This window comes from Paroedura picta, chromosome 10 (assembly GCF_049243985.1).
Source record: "Paroedura picta isolate Pp20150507F chromosome 10, Ppicta_v3.0, whole genome shotgun sequence".
In the NCBI taxonomy this organism is placed as follows: domain Eukaryota; kingdom Metazoa; phylum Chordata; class Lepidosauria; order Squamata; family Gekkonidae; genus Paroedura; species Paroedura picta.
In genome coordinates this window covers 65638243-65659662 of record NC_135378.1, presented here as the reverse complement: position 1 = coordinate 65659662, position 21420 = coordinate 65638243, and the positions used below count along the sequence as shown (strand labels likewise).

General features: G+C 43.1%; 1 protein-coding gene across 23 annotated transcripts in view; it reads left to right on the top strand.

The window, feature by feature from the left end:
- The window catches only part of ANK2 (ankyrin 2), a 331669-nt gene that overhangs the window by 154247 nt on the left and 156002 nt on the right, over positions 1 to 21420 (top strand). For 5 of the 23 annotated variants that reach the window (XM_077300552.1, XM_077300546.1, XM_077300553.1 and 2 more), the window contains exon 1: positions 12536 to 13175. The exons of 15 other annotated variants lie outside the window; for them this stretch is intronic. In XM_077300552.1, the coding sequence (XP_077156667.1) occupies positions 13053 to 13175 (123 nt within the window). In that variant the 5' untranslated portion in view covers positions 12536 to 13052. Of the gene's footprint in view, positions 1 to 12527; positions 13176 to 21420 lie in introns of those variants that run through there. 3 more of the 23 variants (XM_077300548.1, XM_077300543.1, XM_077300514.1) reach the window with 2 other exon arrangements.

Genomic DNA, 21420 nt, shown 5'->3' with positions numbered 1-21420 from the left:
TAAAATTGAAAGGGTACAGAGGAGAGTGACGAGGATGATCTGGGGCCAAGGGACCAAGCCCTATGAAGATAGGTTGAGGGGCTTGGGAATGTTCAGCCTGGAGAAAAGGAGGCTGAGAGGGGACATGATAGCCCTCTTTAAGTATTTGAAAGGTTGTCACTTGGAGGAGGGCAGGATGCTGTTCCCGTTGGCTGCAGAGGAAAGGAGCAATGGGTTTAAACTACAAGTACAATGATATAGGCTACATATCAGGAAAATATTTTTCACAGTCAGAGTAGTTCAGCAGTGGAATAGGCTGCCTAAGGAGGTGGTGAGCTCCCCCTCACTGGCAGTCTTCAAGCAAAGGTTGGATACACACTTTTCTTGGATGCTTTAGGATGCTTAGGGCTGATCCTGTGTAGAGCAGGGGGTTGGACTAGATGGCCTGTATGGCCCCTTCCAACTATGATTCTATGATTCTATGATTCTATGATTCTATGATTCTATGATTCTATGATTCTATGATTCTATGATTCTATGATTCTATGATTCTATGATTCTATGATTCTATGATTCTATGAACACATATGGCCTAGAGGGACAATCAATCAGCAGAGCATGTGTATTGTATGCTGAAAGTCACAAATTTAGTCTCTGATATTTACAGCAACCAGGGTTTAGTTAATAAGTGGTATAAAAGACATCTGTTTGAGACCCTGAGACCCACTACTAGTCAGAAGGGTAAACACTGATGTTAATAGACCTACATGACCTGTTAGAAGGTATTTATGTTTTCTGATTACACAGTTACAATAAAAACAAACCCATCAGCCATCAACCTTGTCCCAGACCATTTAGAGACTTTAATCAGTATCATATATCTGTACCCATAAAAAATGGGTAATGGGTGGTGGGAGGAGTTTGCACTCATTGTGCACCTGATTGGCCATCTGTCCAATGAACAGCCAATCAGTGCAAGCTAGGGAAGGGGGGCAGGGAACACAGCCAGGACTAGGGCCTAAGAGGAAAGGAAGGTGAGCCCTGTGCTCACCAGCATGTGGGGGGGGGGCAGGGAAGTCCACAACCCCTGCCAGTGTTCCCCTCTGCTCTAAGAATCAGGGCGGGGAGGAGGGAGGAGGTGAATTCCCGCAAGTGCTCCCCCCTGCCTTGAGAAAGCATGTGAATTGTAAGGAGTACTACTGTGAAAGTTTAAAGGACCTGGCATCATACCCACCTTCTGGTAGTATATCTGAACCAATTCTCAGAGAGGGTAAGAGAACACCAAATCCACAGTCTTACAAATGAATGCATAGAATGTCACTGAGACATGAAAATGCAATATAAAAGCTGAAATTACCATGGCCTGGATGTTTCAGCCTGTTTTTGGTGAGAGGATTACATCATTTGTTCTGTTTCTTGCATGCATGTTTATTAGGTCATTTTAGTGAACGAAGTGACTTCTGATGGTTAGCAGAAATCTTGATGCCTACCAAGCTAAAGTCTGAAATACCTAAAGTGTTTGAGCCGATGAACCACATTCATAAAGTAACTATGGAATAGTCCCATTAATATTAGTAGAATGTTTCCAGTAGAAATACCTTAAAGGCTGCCATTCTGGTCTGGATATAATTCTTCCATCCTAGATATGTGATTAAAAATATATTATGTAGCAGTTTGATCCTTATCTGCTGCCTACAGCTTGCCTGCCAGCAGAAATAACACTAAAACTTCTAGCTGAAAAATGTCACTTCTGCCCTAGTTGGTTCTTCTGGGCCAGCCCTTCTGCTTTCTGTCTTTACAGCACTTCCCCAGCAGGGGGCTACAAATCACCGTGTTCTTGGCCAGAGATCAGAGGAAGGGAAGCACATTCCTTGATCTGTCTGAACCAACCTTTTTGGCATGGATACCATAACATCCTGGTTGCAAATTTGAGGCATAGGAAAATATTTATCTTTTCCCCACATTAAAAATGCCAAGGAATTTTACTTCTTTAAGATTCCGTTTCACAGAACTTAACTGCTGAGTTATGCACATTGGCAGTTTTTGCAGAAGGCAATAGCGTCTCTCTTTCCCTTATGCTCCCTTGCTGCCTTTCAGTTATGTTGAACTCCATTTGAAGGATGGATTCAAATGAGTAGCCATGTTGGTCTGAAGTAGCACAATAAAATCAGAGTCCAGGGGCACCCTTAAGACCAACAAAGATTTATTCAAGGCATGAGCTTTCGAGTGCTTGCACTCGAAAGCTCACGCCTTGAATAAATCTTTGTTGGTCTTAACGGTGCCCATGGACTCTGATTTTATTCCATTTGAAGGGCACAGGTACTGAATGCTTTCGGTTTCGGTAGAGCCTGCTGGAGTGCCTTGTGAGCTCTGTCCATGGTGCTGGCTTCCTCAGAATCATTTCTCTTCACTAATACTTCCAGCATGGCTAATGTTTGAAGGTTTTCAGAGGCATTCTGATTGACGAGGTGGAGTTTTCTGGCATCTTTGATGTAGCGGTCTGCTTTTCTCCAAAATTATAAGGTGTCACATAAAGGCATATTCTGTTGCATATTTCCTCCAAGCAGTCTTACATTTTAAAATATATGGATAGACCTTCTTCATTACCAAAGGGATGATCTCTGCAAGAAGCAATCAGGCCTGTGTGTATTTTTTTTAATTGTAAAGGCAGAGGAGTATGTCTATTCCTGCTGTGTGGCATATTTCATTTAAAACTGGGATAGTGACTACCAATTCATCCCATTAGGATAATACAATTGGACCAGCGCATGATAAGTATGCAAACTTAAATGGACTCCGGGGAATGGCAGAGGACAGGAAGGCCCGAAGGATCATTGTCCATGGGGTCACGATAGGTCGGACATGACTGCACAACTAACAACAACAACAATAAGTAACAAACTGGATCCAGCCAGCTCTTCTTTCTGGTGAAAAAACAAGGAGGTGGCCCTCTATGATAATCAAAAAGGTTATACTGAGGCTCATGGAACCCACATGGACAAAATCCAAATGGAACAGGAGCAATAGTGATGGGGATAGTTAGCTAAGACTAAGCAGAACCACTGGATGGAACTCACATTTGGAACTAATACTAGATAAGAGTTTGGGGGGGCCAAGATTTATAATTACACATTGGCAGTTTCAGATCAGTTCATTCAGGAAACTGGACTGCAGTGTATACCATCTGTCTTTTGGAAAGAGGGATAAAGTTATTATTGTAGTATTGAAGTTTAGTGATCCTAATGGAGTCTCCAAGGATCAAAATAGGGCAAAATATTAATTGAGTACAAGCTGGTGATTGGAGTTCTGCAAATCTTTCTAACCAATGAAGTTGAAATATAATTAATACCAATGGCCTGCCATTCTACCCCTGCTACTACCACCACCACCACCACGACAACAGTGAATGCACACTCTCACATATGTGCATATTTGACATTCTAAGGCTTACTGGTACTGAATGGATGACTGAAGGTTTGACTCTCACCCTAGACTGCATTGGTTCTATCTTTCTGGCAGTTCTTAGGTGCCACAACTTTCTTCTTTCCAGTGGTAACCAGAGGTTTGTGGCTTGTCTGAATACTTACAGTGATATTTAAATCTAAATTTGATCCCTCCATCTTCTGTATTTGGCTAAAAGGCTAAGAAATAAGGCTGGGAGACTTCGGCTCTAGTCTTGTCCATGCCATGACCTTGCCAGCTGGCCTTTGAGAAGCCACTTTCACCTGCAAGGGAAGCACTTTGAACATTCTAAAATGCCATATCAATGCTGCATATTATATTGTCATGTAATATGTCTGAGGCATGCTGAGACAGGTATTTGTAAATTGGTTTAAAGTAGGATTTTATTCCTTCCACGCAGTCAGTGGACTTGAACAGGGAGGGCTGAAGGTTGCACATGGCAGATTTATTAGCAACTGATTTAAATACTACAAATGGAATTCTGACTATATTTTCCCCTACCCTGCCTTAACACAATCTACCTCTAAAAGATGTTTTCTACAGATTGCAAGACCCATATTGTTATTCCTTCTGAAGACCCATTCCTTATTCTCGGGCTGCTTGCCTAAAGGGGTTGCAAAAGTTCTTTGCTTTCCTTCAGGTATAATTTTGCAACCTGTGTCTTTTGGCATTGCAAGCTGTCAAAGTCTTCTGTCTCCTACAAATCTATTAAGTCTCAAAGTACTATTGTGTTCAAAAAGTGTTTTTCATGTAGCTGTCCTGTTCTCATTTAGAATGTATTTATATGCCAACGGACACAGGTGAAAAGAGCCCAAGGGCAATAGCTCAGTTGTATTTGCTACCTTCAGAGGGCTTGGAAAGCTTCCATCATGGTATGTAAAGGGGGGAAAGACTTCTAATTTGGTGCACAGGGTTTGATTCCGTGCTCCCCCGCATGCAGCTCACCTTGGGCTCACCACAACACTGATAAAGCTGTTCTGACAGAGAGTAATATCAGGGCTCTCTCAGCCTCACCCTACCTCACAGGGTGTCTGTTGTGGGGAGAGGAAAGGGAAGGTGATTGTAAGCCGCTTTGAGACTCCTTCGGGTAGAGAAAAGCGGCATATAAGAACCAACTCTTCTTCTTCTTCAGTAATATCAGGGCTCTCTCAGCCTCACCTCCCTCACAGGGTGTCTGTTGTGGGGAGAGGAAAGGGAAGGCGATTGTAAGCCGCTTTGAGACTCCTTCGGGTAGAGAAAAGCGGCATATAAGAACCAACTCTTCTTCTTCTTCAGTAATATCAGGGCTCTCTCAGCCTCACCTCCCTCACAGGGTGTCTGTTGTGGGGAGAGGAAAGGGAAGGTGATTGTAAGCCGCTTTGAGACTCCTTCGGGTAGAGAAAAGCGGCATATAAGAACCAACTCTTCTTCTTCTTCAGTAATATCAGGGCTCTCTCAGCCTCACCTCCCTCACAGGGTGTCTGTTGTCGTCATCTAAGTTGCCCAAGGTATTGGAGGTCATAGGTCATTACTATGGAAAATGATTCCAGTTATAACCTACTGACGTCTGTGGGCTTAGAAGGTATAACTCTGCTTAGATTTCATTTACATGCCAGAACCCCAAGCCAAGATCACACTGCTTAGAAATCTGGAGTTTAGTTATGTGGGTCTTTCCTTCTTCAAAAATGGACATATGTGAAATGTTAGCAATCACTCAGGCATCCAGTGTGTGGCACAACCTTGTATGCTTTCTGAAGAGCAGGATGGAGTCAATTTATACCGAGAGGAATCATGTTAGACTTCCAATTTTGTTTCCTTCATCGATTGCAGAAAACCTATTTCAGAAGAGACATGTTTCCCACCAATGTTCTGTTCTTTTGGGCTTATTGTACATCTGCTTCCTCTCCCACTCTCCTCCTACATACCAGTTGTAGCAGAGCTTTATCTTCATCTTCCAGTGAAAAAATAGTCGCGGGAGAAAAGTCTACAACATAGAGCTAAGTCCGTTTTTATGGGACAGGATGTTGACCGTCCAATTTTTTAAATTGATGGCTGCAGCGGAACTCCATCTCCTTAGGTTCAATATAATGCTGCATTCATTGGTCAGTGACTGGCTGTTTCCTGCTATTTTTAGGCTGAGCTGTCCTATTGTTTACCAAAATATTTATTTTCCATAGGCTGCTAAAAGATCAATAATGTGAAGGGCTTGCCCTTTCTTGCTGACTCTTGGTTTTATTCAATTCCACTGCGCTATTAGTGTATAACATCAGTGCAATTAGAAGAGAGATGTTTGTGGTGTTTTGCCTCCTTTGCAAGGCTGGAGATCAAGGATATAAGACTAATTACTTTTTTGTTTTTGTGGTGTTGTGAGCCTTTTCATTTACCCCCATATTCATTCAGGTGTGTAGCTGTGTTGGTCTGAAGCAACAGAGCAAAGTATGAGTCCAGTGGCACCTTTAAGACCAAAGTTTAAATCTGGGAATTAGCTTTTGTTTTATTTATTTTTATAAATTGATTTTATTTATTTATATATTTATTGCATTCATGCATCTGGGCAGAAGCTTTCAGGTGCACTCTGAAGTGAGCATGCACACTAGGGGTGTGCATTTGGCTAATCTGAGTGGTATGTTGGGGGTATTCAACTGGATCCTTCCCCCCCCCCCCATTTTCTTAGCTACCAAACTGGTTGCTAGAAATCTGGAGTTAAGGCATGAAATGACTTTGTGTCTTGGAGTAGAAAAGGCATTTAAAGGGACTAAGATCCCATTAAGTGCCTCAGCATTTACTCCAAGCCATGACTTAAGGCAATATATTAGTATACAAATGGTGTAAATCCAATTTTAGCTGCATTTATTGCTCAGTTACTTATGCATCTTGACTCTAATTAGACTTACCTGGCAACTATCCCCCCTCACCTATATGTAACATTTGAAGAAATCTGTCTCAATGTATATGAAGGAGTTTGCATCTACACACACTAAGTCTCTCAGTTTTCATAACCAGAATTGAACTTTGTTGGACTTGGGGTTGGGGACTTGAGTTACAGGACTCAAACTTAATTCTTCCATCTGTTTGTTAACTCTTGTATCCGTATGCAAATTTATTGCCATTCAGAGATTGTGTCAACCACCTTAATCTAATCTCAGCTATTAACATCCAGCTAATATATGTTGAAGAGCCTCTTGTGGCGCAGAGTGGTAAGGCAGCAGAAACTCTGTTTGAAGCTGTCTGCCCATGAGGTTGGGAGTTCAATCCCAGCAGCCGGCTCAAGGTTGACTCAGCCTTCCATCCTTCCGAGGTCAGTAGAATGAGTACCCAGCTTGTTGGGGGGTAAACGGTAATGACTGGGGAAGGCACTGGCAAACCACTCCGTATTGAGTCTTCTATGAAAACGCTAGAGGGCGTCACCCCAAGGGTCAGACATGACTCGGTGCTTACACAGGGGATACCTTTACCTTTACCTTTAATATATGTTGACTTTAACCGCCTGTTCTGATAACTCATCCCCCCTTCCTATCTGTAATGGTTATGGAAAATCTGTTTCACTGTACCTGAAGAAGGGTCCTTACACCTGGAAGCTTATATATCTTGAATAAAACTTCATTGGTCTTAAAGGTGCTACTTTGTTCAACATTCATTTCAATATTAGTAGTAAAACACATTGCATGGTGAAATGCAATGGGCACTAATTTGTGGTCTGGTGTGGGTTTTGCCAGGGGAACTTCACACACACACAAACTTGCACCTCATCACAAACTGCTCATCCGCTGACTATACAGATCAGCTCCTCAATGGAAAATGGCTGCTTTGGAGGGTAGAGGGTGAGGCATTGCACCATTCTGAGGCTCCACCTCCAAACCTCAAGGAATATTTCCAACCCAGGGGAGCCAACCTCTCCTAGAATTACAGCTTATCCGCAGACTATAGAGATCAGTTCCCCAGGCAAAAATGGCTGTGATGGAGGGGGTCTCTGAGCCAGCTTGGTGAAGTGGTTAGGAGTGTGGACTTCTAATCTGGTGAGCTGGGTTTGATTCTGCGTTCCCCCACGTGCAGCCAGCTGGTTGACCTTGGGCTCGTCACAGCACTGATAAAGCTGTTCTGACCGAGCAGTAATATCAGGGCTGTCTTAGCTTCACCCACCTCACAGGGTGTCTGTTGTGGGGAGAGGAGAGGGAAGGCAACTGTAAGCCGCTTTGAGACTCCCTTGGGTAGAGAAAAGCAGCATATAAGAACCAAGTCTTCTTGTACCATTGAGGTTTAGGAATTCCAGGTTCCCCTTCTTCCACCCTGTCCCATGTCCTCCCTCCCCCCATTGTGGTGGAGCTGGGCCAGGCTGGGGGAACATTGGGGCCCACTGGTGAGATGATGTGCTCCTAGTGCCTACTCAGTTTCCACACCTTCCTGGTCCTCGACACCAAGCTCTGGGGCTTCCCACTGGGCCTCCTGTACGACTAAGCCTGCCCATGAGTACCTGATTGTGAAGACTGGTGGACTTGTGTTAGGAAGGGAGGAAGGACAGTAGCTGCTGCTGCCTTGCTTAGGTCTGCTGGTGAGGCTGGCTATTGTGGGGGGGGCAGGGGGGCAGCAGATAGGAATGCTCCACCTCCCCAGTGACTTGTGTTCATCAGCGGCAGAATGTTGGAGCTGGCTGGCTGCTCACTTTGAGGAGAGGACTGGAGCTCCCTTACCAGCACTTGCCCTCACCAATAGTAGAAAGGCAGTCTGATCTCATCAGCAGTTGCTGGGTAGATCCCTTGGGCTGCCTTTTTCCTATTTGCAAAATGCCCCCACTCAGGGCCTAGTGATCTCCTGTTTTAAGAAGCGAGTCTTCAGGGGCCATGGGATGCATTTTATTATATGGGAAGAGCTTTATGAGCCACAGATTGCATCTTCATATATTACTAGTACTATCCTCATCAATATGATCATTTATGGTCCACCCTTCTCCCTAAAGTGGACCCAAAACATCTCACATCATTCTCCTCTGCCCCATAGTATCCTTACAACCACCCTGTGGGGCACATTAGGCTGAGAGTGTGACTAGCTTAATGACAGCCAGCAAGCTATTTTAGCAGTAAGGATTTGAACCTGGAATTCCAGGGTTTTGAAGCATCATAGTCTGACCCACTAACCACCATACCATGCTAGAAGTTTGAATCTGGGTCTTCTGGATCCTAGTCTGAATCTTGAACCACTGTGCTGTGTATGGATATGTGAAGGGAAGATACACTTGGAAGGCTTTTATTGGGGAAGATAATTCCTAATAAGTTCTTCCTTCTACATATCTGAGGAAGTAAGCTCATGTTTAAATAAATGTTCATCTTTAAGGTGCTATTGGACTTTTGATTAGGTTCAAATGAAAGTGATGAGACATCCTTCCTTCCTCTTCATTTAACCTGTGGTTTAGTTGAATTGGATTAAGAAGGATTAAGACAGGAAAGTCAGTAATGAACTCCCAAGCATGTGACTAGGTAGAGTGTTTCCTTTTGCAAACACACACTGAGAACAGTGATATTGAATATCTTCATTCATGTGATCAGGAGAAACGTAATCAACATATAAAGGATTCTGCAGCTGGTAGTATATCTGGCCACAGCCTTACCAGTACACCCTGCAGATGTAAGGCCGTTTTTTAAAAGTCCTGTAACAATGAGGAACAGAAGCATGAAGTAGCATCAGTTGGTTACCGATGTTTATGACCCTGAATGGTTTGCTTAACTGGTCACATCCTGTAAACTGAGAACAAATTACAAGTCACAGATTTGCATGTTATATTTTATATTTTTTCCTGACATGAATAGCAGTATTGGTACCTGGAAAATAATACAAATAGCAGCCATTAGGAGAAGGAAATAAAAAGATGAGGGAAACATCTGGCCACTAGTCTCCAAATCTGCTGTCATAAGAGCTGTAGTTCCTTGGTTGTAATTGGAAAGTGCGTGTTCATTCATCTGTTCCTGCTGCGCCCTGAATAGAAAATGCAGTCAAGACAAACACTTGTACAAATTCAAAGCACATGGGATGCACATGCCTGAAATATTTAAAATATTTATTAGCCTCCTTAATACTTTCTGGAATTCAAAGTGGTTTACAATGTAAAAACATGATAGTTTACAAAATACATAAAAGACTGCAATTTAAAATCTAAATTAGTCAATCCCAGTCCTAAATAAAACAGTCTTCCACTGCCTCCTGAAGACTGAAAATAAGGGGGCCAGGTGCCCCTCCACAATCAATTAAAATCAGCTTCAAAGCCCCTGCTGTGTTTAACCTTCAATAATTAAGTGGATGAGCACTGGCCACAAGGAGTTATCAGTTACGGCAGTGCGGTGTAGTGGACGGAGAACTGAACCAAGAGTATTGTATTGAAACTTCACCCTGCCATTCACATTTGCTAGGTTACTTTGGACCATTTGTTATTGTGAGAATAAAGTGCAGCAGAGGTCAACAATGTGATAAAATGATTTGGTTACTTATTGGGGAGAAGGAACATAAATACATTAGAAAAGGAAAGGTATAATGGTGATAGCATTTCTATTATGGAATTCCCTTTTCACTGAAATGTGTCTGGTGCCATACTTGTTGGGATTCAGAAACCAGCTGCAAAAAATTTAATTTTCTTAGGCTTTTGGTTGATTTATGAGAGTTTGGTTTTCTGTTATAAGTGCATATGTATATGATTCTCTGGCCCTTCTCTCTCTCTCTCTCTCTCTCTCTCTCTCTCATGCCAATCTCTGCTTCAGCTTTGTCCTGATCAGGTTCTTTCTTTTATTTCATGGAACATTATTTACAGATAGTTTTTTATTGCTCTTAAATGTGTTAATAGTTTATTGACCTATATTATTGTTTTGATTGCTTTACTGTTCCACCTCCCCTAGCTCTCTTGGGACCATATTATTAAGAAGTGGGATCTAATTTTTTTATATCTTAACCTTGCCCCCCAAAAGACTCATGGGGAGGATTCCATAATTCACCCCCATTAGTGAGCTAATGGGGCTCCAGGCACCACCACCTGACACTGAGCGCAGCAGCCAGCATCTGCTGCCACCACCGCTGGGCCCAGAACAGCTGCTGGAATTCACTGCAACTGAGCTTGGTGCTGGGGTGGACACCATCATCCTCTTCTGATCCTGAGCTCAGTGGTTGTTTCTGGGGTGTCGCTGCCACAGCAGCTGGCATCCTCTGCTGTTACTGGACCTATGAAAATTTCAGGGAGAGATTCCTTTCAAACACTTCCTTGCTGGGCCCATCATGGCTTCTGGACTGCACAGCCACCATAAGACACAGGCTATGTCACCACCACCACCAGGGTCAGAGTGGCTTTCAGGCTGCGCTGCCACTGCTGGCCATGGGCCCAACACAATTCTTGGAGAATACCACTGCCGGCCCCAGGGTGGTTCCCAGTCCCCTCTAGCAAATGCTGGACATAGTGTATCTCCCCCCCTTATATATATTTTTAAATGACAATTTTTTTTCTGCAAACTTGCAGAAAAATATAAAGACAGAATTGGGGGATTTGTCCTCCAACTGGATCCGTGTATGGTAATTATTCCTGCAGGTGAGTTGGATGATTCTATCTACCACCCAGAAGGTGGTAGATAGATTACTTCTGATTACTTCTGCAGTCAGAGGGACATGAAAGAATGTAACAAGAAAGGAAGCCCCATGTTACCACCAATTTGCTTTACAGTTTTGCATGAAGAAAGCAGCTTATGACAGAACTTGAAAGAATTGTTTGACTACAGAGATACAAACTGTAGTCTAGATAGTGTTTTTCCTTTTTCAGTATAATCAGTGCAACTTACAGTCCAACCAGTGAACCACATGACTACCAAGGGCATCTTTCTCCTTCCTTACTGTCATAATAGAGTCTTCCATGCTTTTGGTGAGGTATTTGTCTGCCTCAGTCCATTCTGGCAGAGGTCAGCTCTTTCTCTCCCTCATGTGAATATTTGCTAGGTCTAGTATTGGTATAGCCTGGAGCTTCATTTATCCCTTGTGGATCCTTGTAGATTCTATCTGCTACTGCAGTGATTGTGGTGATTGTGGTGCAGGAGTGCTTAGGCTGGCCCCAGGATGCCACAACACCTGGAGAAACGTCTTTGATGATTCCTGACTGGAACCTGGAAAGGATGCTAAACAGGCATTGTGTTTCTTGGCGCCTGGCACTCTGTGGTATTGCTCAGCAGGACTGTGCCAACCGGACTCTGCCCGTCCCCTTATTGCCCTGCAGTGTGATTAAATGACTACCAGATTTGTGTCTAAAAAGGACTAGTCTTGATTTCAAAAAAGGCAAAGTTCCAAGGGGGAACTCCGGGGGGGGGGGGGAAGGAGGACTGTTTTTAGCTATCAAAGCAGCCCCCCTTTCTGTTCTGCCCCCAATATTAAAAATGATTCGGTCTTGTCTGAGATAAACTGAGGAGGGAGAAAATATTATTATTTTAATTAAAAAGGTGCTCTCCCTCTGAGTTCTCCTCTCTCCTACACCATAATCACCTGAATATTTTTTATCCCCCATCTAAGCACTCCCCAAATAGCTGAGGAGAGCTTTTAGTGATGTATAATGCAGACTCAGACACACGACATTTGGCTCTGTGGCAGTGGCTGTGATTGCGCCCCCCCCTCTCCTCCCCCGCGCCCAGAGTTCAGCCGGGCAGGGCGAGCTGAGGCCAGATTATGCTGCCTGCCTGCCTGCCTGCCGCCGCGTCCGGCGCGCCCTTCGCTCGGCCGCTTAATGCAGCTTTCCTAACGCAGCCTCACGTGGCCGTGGAACCGAAACAATGAGGCCCGGCGCCGTCCCCGTCCCCGTCCCCCTCCCCCCCCCCCCCCCCGCCCGCCCTTCCCGGGCTCGGGGGACCACGTCTCGAGCAGGGCGTTCGCGCTACCTGCGGGGGGCGAGGGCTGCGCTGAACGCCGCGAGGCTGCCTGCTGCCTGGTCCGGGGAGAGGCATCGCCCCTTTGCAAGCCACGGGAGGGAGGGAGGGAGCCGGGTGTCGCTCTCTGCGTGCGGGTGTTTGAGGGGAAGATGCCAGCCGAGCCGCGCGGAGCCCGTGCTTTGGCAGAGGCGGTTGCAGCAGCGAGTCATTAAGGCAGGCTGCACCATTTTCTTCTCAGCCGCGAAGGAGGGGGTGCGGGAAGCCGCAAGGAGCTGTCCACCCCCACCCACCCCTCGCCAGGAGACGGCTGCACAGCGGTGGCTCCCGCTCGGATCTCTGCAAAAGAGACAGCCCATCTGGAGGAATCCCAGTAGACCTTCTGTCCCCCCGCCCCCTTCTAATTCGGTGACATTTATTTCGTGGGATGGGTCTTTCCCCTCCTGCAAGTGCCCCCGCCAAACTGAAGTGCTGCCTGCTCTAAGGCTTTTCTCTCCCCCAGAGCTATTTGTGTGCCTGCCTACGTGGGTGGCTGTATGCAAGAGGCTCTGGCTTGAGTGGGGCTTGAATTATGCATCCTGCAGAGGCTGGAGCAGCGCTGTGAGTCTGTTGGGAGTCTGTGTTGGAGGAGGAAGAAGAGGATTGCTGCCTTGTGGAATCGCTGGGCGGCAGCCAGCCCTTCCCCCTCCTCCCCCCAAGGAGAGAAACAAATCACCGAGGTGTCTGTGACCCTTTGGGGCAGGTGTCTCCCTCGCCAAAATGGCTCATGCTGCTGCTTCCATTAAAAAAGTTCGGGAGGCTGAAGTTGATGAAAGAGAGAAGGAGAAAGAGAAGGAAAGGAAAAGGCAGAGGAGAATCTCTAGGGAAAATCGGAAACGCAAGGTAGGAGCTTCCATCATCCCTTCCATCATCACTTCCCCTAGAATGCGTATCCAGATGACCTCTGCAACTGTCCATCTTTTCCCTTTCTAGAATTCCCATTAGCGTCATTCACCTTGCCTTGCTACAAGGAGAGGAAAGAAATGGTCCCTAGGCACATGGATGGAGAGTTATGAAGATGACCAGTGGCCCTAAAAATGCCTTTCTTTCTTGATCTTCAAAGGAAGTAGGCTCTGTTCTGATCAATCAGAAGCCAGGGTTTGTTTTTTTTAATGCCTCCAGCTGTTTTGAAGCTGTTTACTGGTAGGAGAATAGCAATTGGGCTGTACCTTGATCAAGATAGGCTTTAGGGTTTGGAGCACTGTATCCCTTTTCCCTTGCTGGGGAATCATTAGCATGTGAATTTTATATTAGCATGCAGCTTTATATCAAAATAATTTGACACGGACCATTCTTGCAGTGCTGATACCAGGGCAGGATTCTTTACTGCAGTATCAGGTGTGTACTCAGTGTCTTCCTAGGTCCCCATTCCAGCATTACTGTGTATTTTACCCTATATTCTGCAGATGTCTGGTTTGTTTTTTATCCTGAGGTGGCAATACAATTTTGCAGTGTTTCCTCCAATACTACTATTATTTTATAATAATTATTTATTAGAATATTGCTGAGTAATTAGTGTCAGTGCATTTCAGACATTTCACCCCTCCCAAATGTTATCCAGGTGTTCATTTGTTAATGAAACTAATTACAATGGAAGGAGGTTTTGTGTAAGAGCAGAACACAATGACAAAAGTCATGTGAATGACTTTTCTCTTTGGGGTACATATTGAGCATGGAAGGAGGTATCTCCAGTGAGTAGCTCATCGTCCTATCCTTTAGAGGCTACATGCTATTTCATGGATATAAAAAATGAATATGGCGCTATTTGTAAGGATCATGCATGAGTGTTTCACTGCATGTACTCAACTTGGGAATCTCCTGCCGATTAGGTTTTCCAAAAATGTTGTCATTGATTGTAGCTTTCACAGTGAGTGGTGAATATGATTGCAAATATTTTTTTCCTATACTTGGTACAAATTCATGTATGGAAAGCATCAGTCTTCCATATGCTCTGGGCCTAGTCATCCTATATTTTAATTTGCAGATATGTTTCACAAACCTCCAGAAACTATCGCTCAGTATATCTCTGAAATTAATCTCATGTGTAACTCCCACACCTTAAACTTCTGGATACCTGATGTGATCTGTTTGACTTCTCAAAAACTTTATTTGCTGCATCAAGTTGCATTAGAATTCTGTTTATCAAAATGCTGCCATTTTTAATACAGACAGTGCTTGGATGCCTCTGATGCAAATGGTACAGGCAGATTGAGATTAACACCCTAATCCTCTAAGTGGGACACAGCATCATAAACTAGATCCTTCATTATATTTTATGTTGCTTTCTGGTACTCATGATGTTTTTTACAATGGAGAATGATGTAAAAATCTTGGTGTCACTCATCCACACCCATACATGACCAAGTGAAAGGTCATATGTATTGGTTTGGGTTTTGGAGACCTCTTTCAGCATGTATGTATCTGTTTTCAACAGAGATGCCAGAGCTGTTTAATTAAAGTTGTATATAATTAAGCTGGTTGTTTGGGGCATCTCGCTTAACAGAAACTGCTGCATGGCCTTGATTAGAGACAGACTTAGAGCCATCCACATGTTACTAATATGTTGGCACTAGAGGGTGGGGGTGTTCTTGTCTAAGATGCTGTAGTAGGTCAGTGCTCAGAATATACAGGGGGAATTACTATGCTTCTGTTTGCCTGGTTCCACTTAGTATTCAGCCACCTGCCTCACTGTGTCTGCCTTTTACTGCAGCTGCACATTCACCGTTACATAAATAACAGTGTCTGTTGCACAGCAGACTTGCTTTCCTAAAATATGGGTGTGGTCTATGCTTTTTATGGATTTGTTTCTCGTGAAAGCCCATCGTAATGGAAGTACATGCCTCGTGTGTACAATAAAGCATGAAGCCATGGCAGGCTTCGTGTTTTAATGTGATGAGCTTGTCCAAAAGTTATTGAGAGCCCTCCTTTCAGCACTGCACAATTTCATAGCAAACCAAAATCTTGAGCAGTTTGCAGGATTGGGTAACAAAGGCAAACAGAAATCAATACCTGTTTCTTTTTCAGTCTTACACCTACTGGAGTCCTAACATATGAAAGGGGAGTGGTTTGAGTGCTGTCAAGTCCCAGCTGACTTATGGTAACCCTGTAGGGTTGTCAAGGCAAGAGATGTTCGGAGGAGTTTTGCTGTTGCCAACCTCTGCATCATGACCCTGGTATTCTTTGGAGGTCTGACCTCCAAATACAAGCCAGGGCTGACCTTACTTTACTTCTGAGATTTGATGAGATCAGACTAGCCCAGATGAGGGCAAAATGCATACAGTGTTGCCATGTCTTGTAAGTAGAAAAGGCTCCTGTGGTTTACGAATAGCGAATCACTATGATTGTTGAAAGTGTAAATGAGGTCGTAATCCCTTCACTGCTGTAGTTCCAGCTGAAGTGGATTGGAGAAAGAGGATACTTCGGAGAGAAGAATCTGTGCAGTGGAATGAATCCATGCAGAGATGTGTGTGTTGGAACCAAGCTGATGAGGAATCTGTCATGGTGTGTAAGAGCTGAGTGGGTATCCACTCAGTGTCACCAAGATCCTTAGGATAGGATGGGGCAACGAACATCTGCTAAATTTAGGACAGGTTGTTGTCTCATACATTTTGAGAAAATTGGCCTGTATGTAGAAATGATTTCATGGTGGTAACCTTAAATCCTTTACAGAGATTGTCATATGGTGTTTTTTTGTGGTAACATATTTATTTGAAATTTGAAATAACAAAACTAGTTATTGACTACAGACTTGCTGTACAATTGCAGGGCCATTTCATTGTGCTAGGAAGTACAAGAGGAATGCAGTTTATATATTTATAATAATATGTAGGGAAATTGTCTATTTTCTGATGGGAATGGAATAGCTTACCTTATGAACTTAGTTATCACCCTTGAAGCCTTTTTGTGGCTTCCATAATATATCTGCGAGCCCTTGCTCCCTTTTTAAAAAAGTATACAGTTTTCTGTTGTATACCTCTACTATAAATAAATGGTAGTCAAATTATACCAGCATCGGTTTCTTGTCAACCAATGGACGCGATTCCCATTTGTAGTTCGATACTTTCCGTTGTGAAAGCTGTATACAAGTTTTTGGTGAGAAAATATATACACACTCTCATAATCCCTTCTGGTTTTATTCTACTTTAGAATAGACACCATGGCCTTCCTGTGATATTGCTTTCTGACTCTGGGATTCAGAGGCTTAGTACCTCTGACTGTGGTATCCAGACTTGAGTGTTAGGCTTGCCATTTGCCCTCTGAGAGTGGATCATCTCCTTTCACCACCTTCAATCTGTTTATGAGGAGAGGGAGAAAATTTGAGTGGAAGGAAAGAACATCACCTTGAAGGGACATCATATTCCTCAAACCTCCTCTGTGATGTCTTCGCATTTTCCATAGACATTGAGAAAATTCCTATAGCATTATGGAGGACATAACATCAGATTCCTGAAACACCACCATTCCCTGTCATCCCCTTTCATAATTTCCCCAGGCATTTGCTAGCACAGGACTGAGAACCCTCAAAAATGAGATCTAAAATACCTTCTAAAATAGAAGGGTTTTCATACATATTTCATAAATATTAAAGATACCCCTATGTTTCACTTTTAGGTTTTGTAAGAAAAAAGTCAACTGTTTTCCTCAATATTAGCTATAATTCTTAGTTCTTTTCAGATAAGAGTATTCTGTGAAAATGTCTTATACTAATTTGGCATCCTAATTTATTTTTCCACCAAGTGTGCCTTTAATTATTATGGATGACTGGTTCCAAATTAATGCCTGGAATTTCTTCAGCTTAAGGACTGGATCCAGGTCAAAAGTTCCTACCTTCCTCTCTTCCACTGCAACACACTGGTCTCCAGGAAATACTGCTCCTGGCAGTAGTGGTGGGGGATCCTGGGGAATAAGGTGATAGGGGAGAGTCTGTAGCAGAAAGGGGGAGTCTTTAGAAATTGCTAAGTTAGCCTAGAGGCAACCCTAAGATTTAAAAAGCAAAATGCACTTTGAGCAACAATTGTAACACCAGCATCACGACTTATTCAAATCAGGTCTGCTACAGACTGACTTTTGCAATCTCCCCCTCCCCCCAAAAAACTCTTACCTGACATGCTATCAAAAAGCTCGGAAGAAGAATTATATCACTTAGCATCTGGGACCACTTGGATGTGTGCAAATGCAGGCATGAAGATGTCAGCTGTGACCTTCTGCTGTGAGCCACTGAGGATGTAGCTTTTCATGTGTCACTGTTGTCTTTTGAGAGGACATTTTACATCTGTTGAAAGAGTAGGTGCATTTTCCTCAGAGAAGCGTGGGTTTGTTCTATAGCGTAATAGTCTGGCCATCCCAAAAGTTTACTTAAATGAAAGATTTCGGGAAAGTATGAATGTTGTTTATGTAACATAAAATTTCTTTTGGCTTCAGTGGCATACAGCTAATACGGATAACAGATTTCTGTTTCCCATAATTTCCCAGCTAACTGATGAATCAAACCATCATGCTAACTGATGAATCAAACCATGAATTCAAACCATATTGAAACCAAGAATGCTCAATTATGTGTTGTTCATAACAACTCGATCTCTTGATTCAGATCAGCATTTTAGACTGTCCCAGATGCAGATCCATTCCAGAATCCATAGTGGGTTATAAAAATAAAAGGAAATACTAGAAACACGTTGGGTGTTGCTGTACCATTTATAGAGCAAGAACCTCTTTATTAAACTCTCCATCTTTTTAATTCTACGCTACCACCTGAGACTTGTGCCTGGTCTTCTGGACATAATGACTTTTCAAGCATTTAAAATGTCTGCTGCGAAATATATAATCCCATGACAAACATGTTTATGACCCACATCTTAAAAAAAAAAACAAATCTGGTTTTCAGTGGCTTAGTTTATTTAATGCTCTTATCAGGGCCTTTTGTTTTTGTTTTGTTATTTGTCTCTTTAGAAAGAAATTCAAAGTTGGCAGATGGGAGCTTAGATAGGAGCATTAGCGCTCAACATCTCCGGCAACATAGTTGCAATGCTATAGATATTGGAAGACATAAACATTTTAAAGAAAATGTGCTCAAGCATCTATAGGGTAGAATGTAATGTAAAACTGAATATTAATATTTATTAAAATTAAAAACCCAAGGCTTAAAGAATGGTCTCGTTAAAATCCATGTGTACACTATGAATGTACACATGTATTTTAATGAGGCTATATTTTAAGCTTTAGCACATTTCCCTTATTTTGACCCTTTTTTTTGAGGGGGTGTTCTTGACTTGGGTTAGGATATTTTCTCCTTTTTGTTGTGGATGATAGATACCAGCTTGGTATAGCGGTTAGGAGGGTGGACTTCTTACCTGGTGAGCTGGATTTGATTCTGCGCTCCTCCACATGCAGCCAGCTGGGTGACCTTGGGCTCGCCACAGCACTGATAAATTTGTTCTGACAGAGCAGTAATATCAGGGCTCTCTCAGCCTCACCCCACCTCACAGGGTGTCTGTTGTGGGGAGAGGAAAGGGAAGGCGAATGTAAGCCACTTTGAAACTCCTCTGGGTAGAGAAAAGTGGCATACAAGAACCAACTCTTTTTCTTCTTCTTCTGTTCAATACGTCATTTTCAGTTAAGTAGAAATTTGTTGCCAGTCCAATCAAAATCCACATGGAAAAGAGAGTCATATTTGTAGCATAAGCCAGAGACCAGTTGTAGGGTGTGCAATTTCCATGTTACCAGTACTTTTAATTTTGTTTAAACCTTTTGCCTGACTGTAGGTCGGTGTTTTTGTAAAAGAGAGTAGAAGAAGCTTGTGTGCAAGACTGGACATTTCAGAGAAAAGGGTTCATATACCTGCATATGGAACTGAGACACAGTAGTACAGTAAGAAGTACAGGACAGTAGTACTGTAAGTAGCACAGTAATCACCCTGATCCTTCGGGAGGGCGGTATATAAATATAGAATGAATGAATGAATGAATGAATGAATGAATGAATGAATGAACAAGACTAAACAGGGACTGATGAAAATGTGGAATTTGCCACAAGAGGATGTAATGATGGCCTCAGGAATAAACAGTTTTAGAAAGGGATTGAGAGAGATTAATGGAGGACAAATCTATCAGTGGCTACTAACCATGATGACTGAGGGGAACTTCCACATTCAGAGGTTCTCAGCCTCTGAATACCAGAGCCAGGAGGCAACATCAGGTCTCTGTGTCCTGTAGTTGGACAGCCAGATGAACTGGTTGGTCACTGCGTAAAACAGGATGCTGCCCTAGATGGACTATTGGTTTGATTCAGCAGGACTCTTCTTATGTTCTTAAAATAAATCTTTAAGCCCAGTGTGGTGCCGTCTCAGAACTACATTCTCTCAGTTCTCGCCCCCACAGCCGCCATGGGATATGGAAGTAATATTAACAGTAAATCACAAAAGTAAATGCTTGCCTTAAACATTTGTATAAAGGAAGATAGCAGTAATCTGTAGCCCCACAATCACTTTGAAAAAAATGAAAACCTCTGAGGAATGAACTCATTTGTAAAAGTAAATACAGAACCCCATTTGTAACATACATTAGACATTCCTTTGCAGAGAAAACAAATGGTAGCAACCATTCAGATGAAAAAATTTGAAGGGGCTGGTCAACTTGTAGGCCCATGGGGCTGGACAAATCATAGCATTGTTTCCATATGCAATCTAAGTTAAGTGTGTGTGATATGAGGGAGGGAAGAATAAATGCTTGCCCAATTGCTGATCCTAGAAGTAAGGTTATCAATTTCAAGGTGGGGCCTTGAGTTCTCTTGGAATTACAATTGATCTCCAGAGTATGATGACCAACTCCCCTGGAGAAAATGACAACTTTGGAGGATGAACTCCATGACATCACATCCCAGACCAACCTGGCTACCCACCTGAACAAGTGCATTAAGTTACTGCAAAGCATTTGCAATCTGCTATACAAGAACTGTGTTCAAGAATCTGTCTCTGTTGCAAGCAGAAACATGAGGACAAGGATTCAACAGACTACAAGCAAAGTTACTCTTGCAGAGCAGGCCTTTCCCATCACCCTTCCACCTGCAGTCCCATGTACCATTCAAAAATCTGCCCCTGGGATCTGGAGAAACTTCCTGAGTGACATGTTATAAATAAAAAAGTAGAAAAACATTTTGGTGGCTACAGCAGAAAGGAAGAATAGGTGGTAATGGGCTACCTCTTCCACAAGTAGATAGGCTTTTCCATAGCAAGGCCTTGGTTTTAAAAGAAGAAAAAGAGTTGGTTACCCTGTGAGGTGGGTGAGGCTGAGAGAGCCCTGATATTACTGCTTGGTCAGAACACCTTTATCAGTGCTGGGGCAAGCCCAAAGTCACCCAGCTGGCTTCATGTGGGGGAGTGCAGAATTGAACCTGGCATGCCAGATTAGAAGTCCGCACTCCTAACCACTACATTAAGCTGGCTCTCGGGATAAGTATCTTCTGTGGAATGCTTCAATTTTTAAATTTAAGCTTTTCCCCTACTTCACTTCCTGAAGGTTAACTCTCCCAGTGAGAGTGAATACTTCATAATTGAGTCATATATATATACAAAATATAAATGAACACTGAGAGGAGAGAAATTCCTTTTTCACCAGGCAGGTTACCTCAGCCTATGAAGTTTCACTGGAACCTTTTGTGAGAACCAATAACATCATTTTAAAGATTTATGGTTGCTTTAAAAACACAGGCTTCTGTTTCACAAATATGTACAAGCATCTCAATGAGATGCTTATTTGTCTCAATAAACCAAGATTTCTCCCCTGAGCTGACCCCAAATCTGACCTAATAAAAGCCAAATAAAACCCAAGCTAAACTGATTCTCATATCCAGAGCATCAAATCCCTCTCAGAGGATTTCTTTTCTCCCTTTTGAAAACAAAACTTGTTCACCCCCTCCCATCTAGTGGAGTTCCATTGGCTCTGATTGACTTACAAATGCTTGGATTCGCATGAGGCTGAAATCACAAGGATTGGCTCAGAGCTCTGGATGGGAGGTAGGATTTTTGGAGATGATTGCTACATAGCCCCATCAATTTACCTGATGGTTTTTTACAAAACAACAGAAGGAAAAC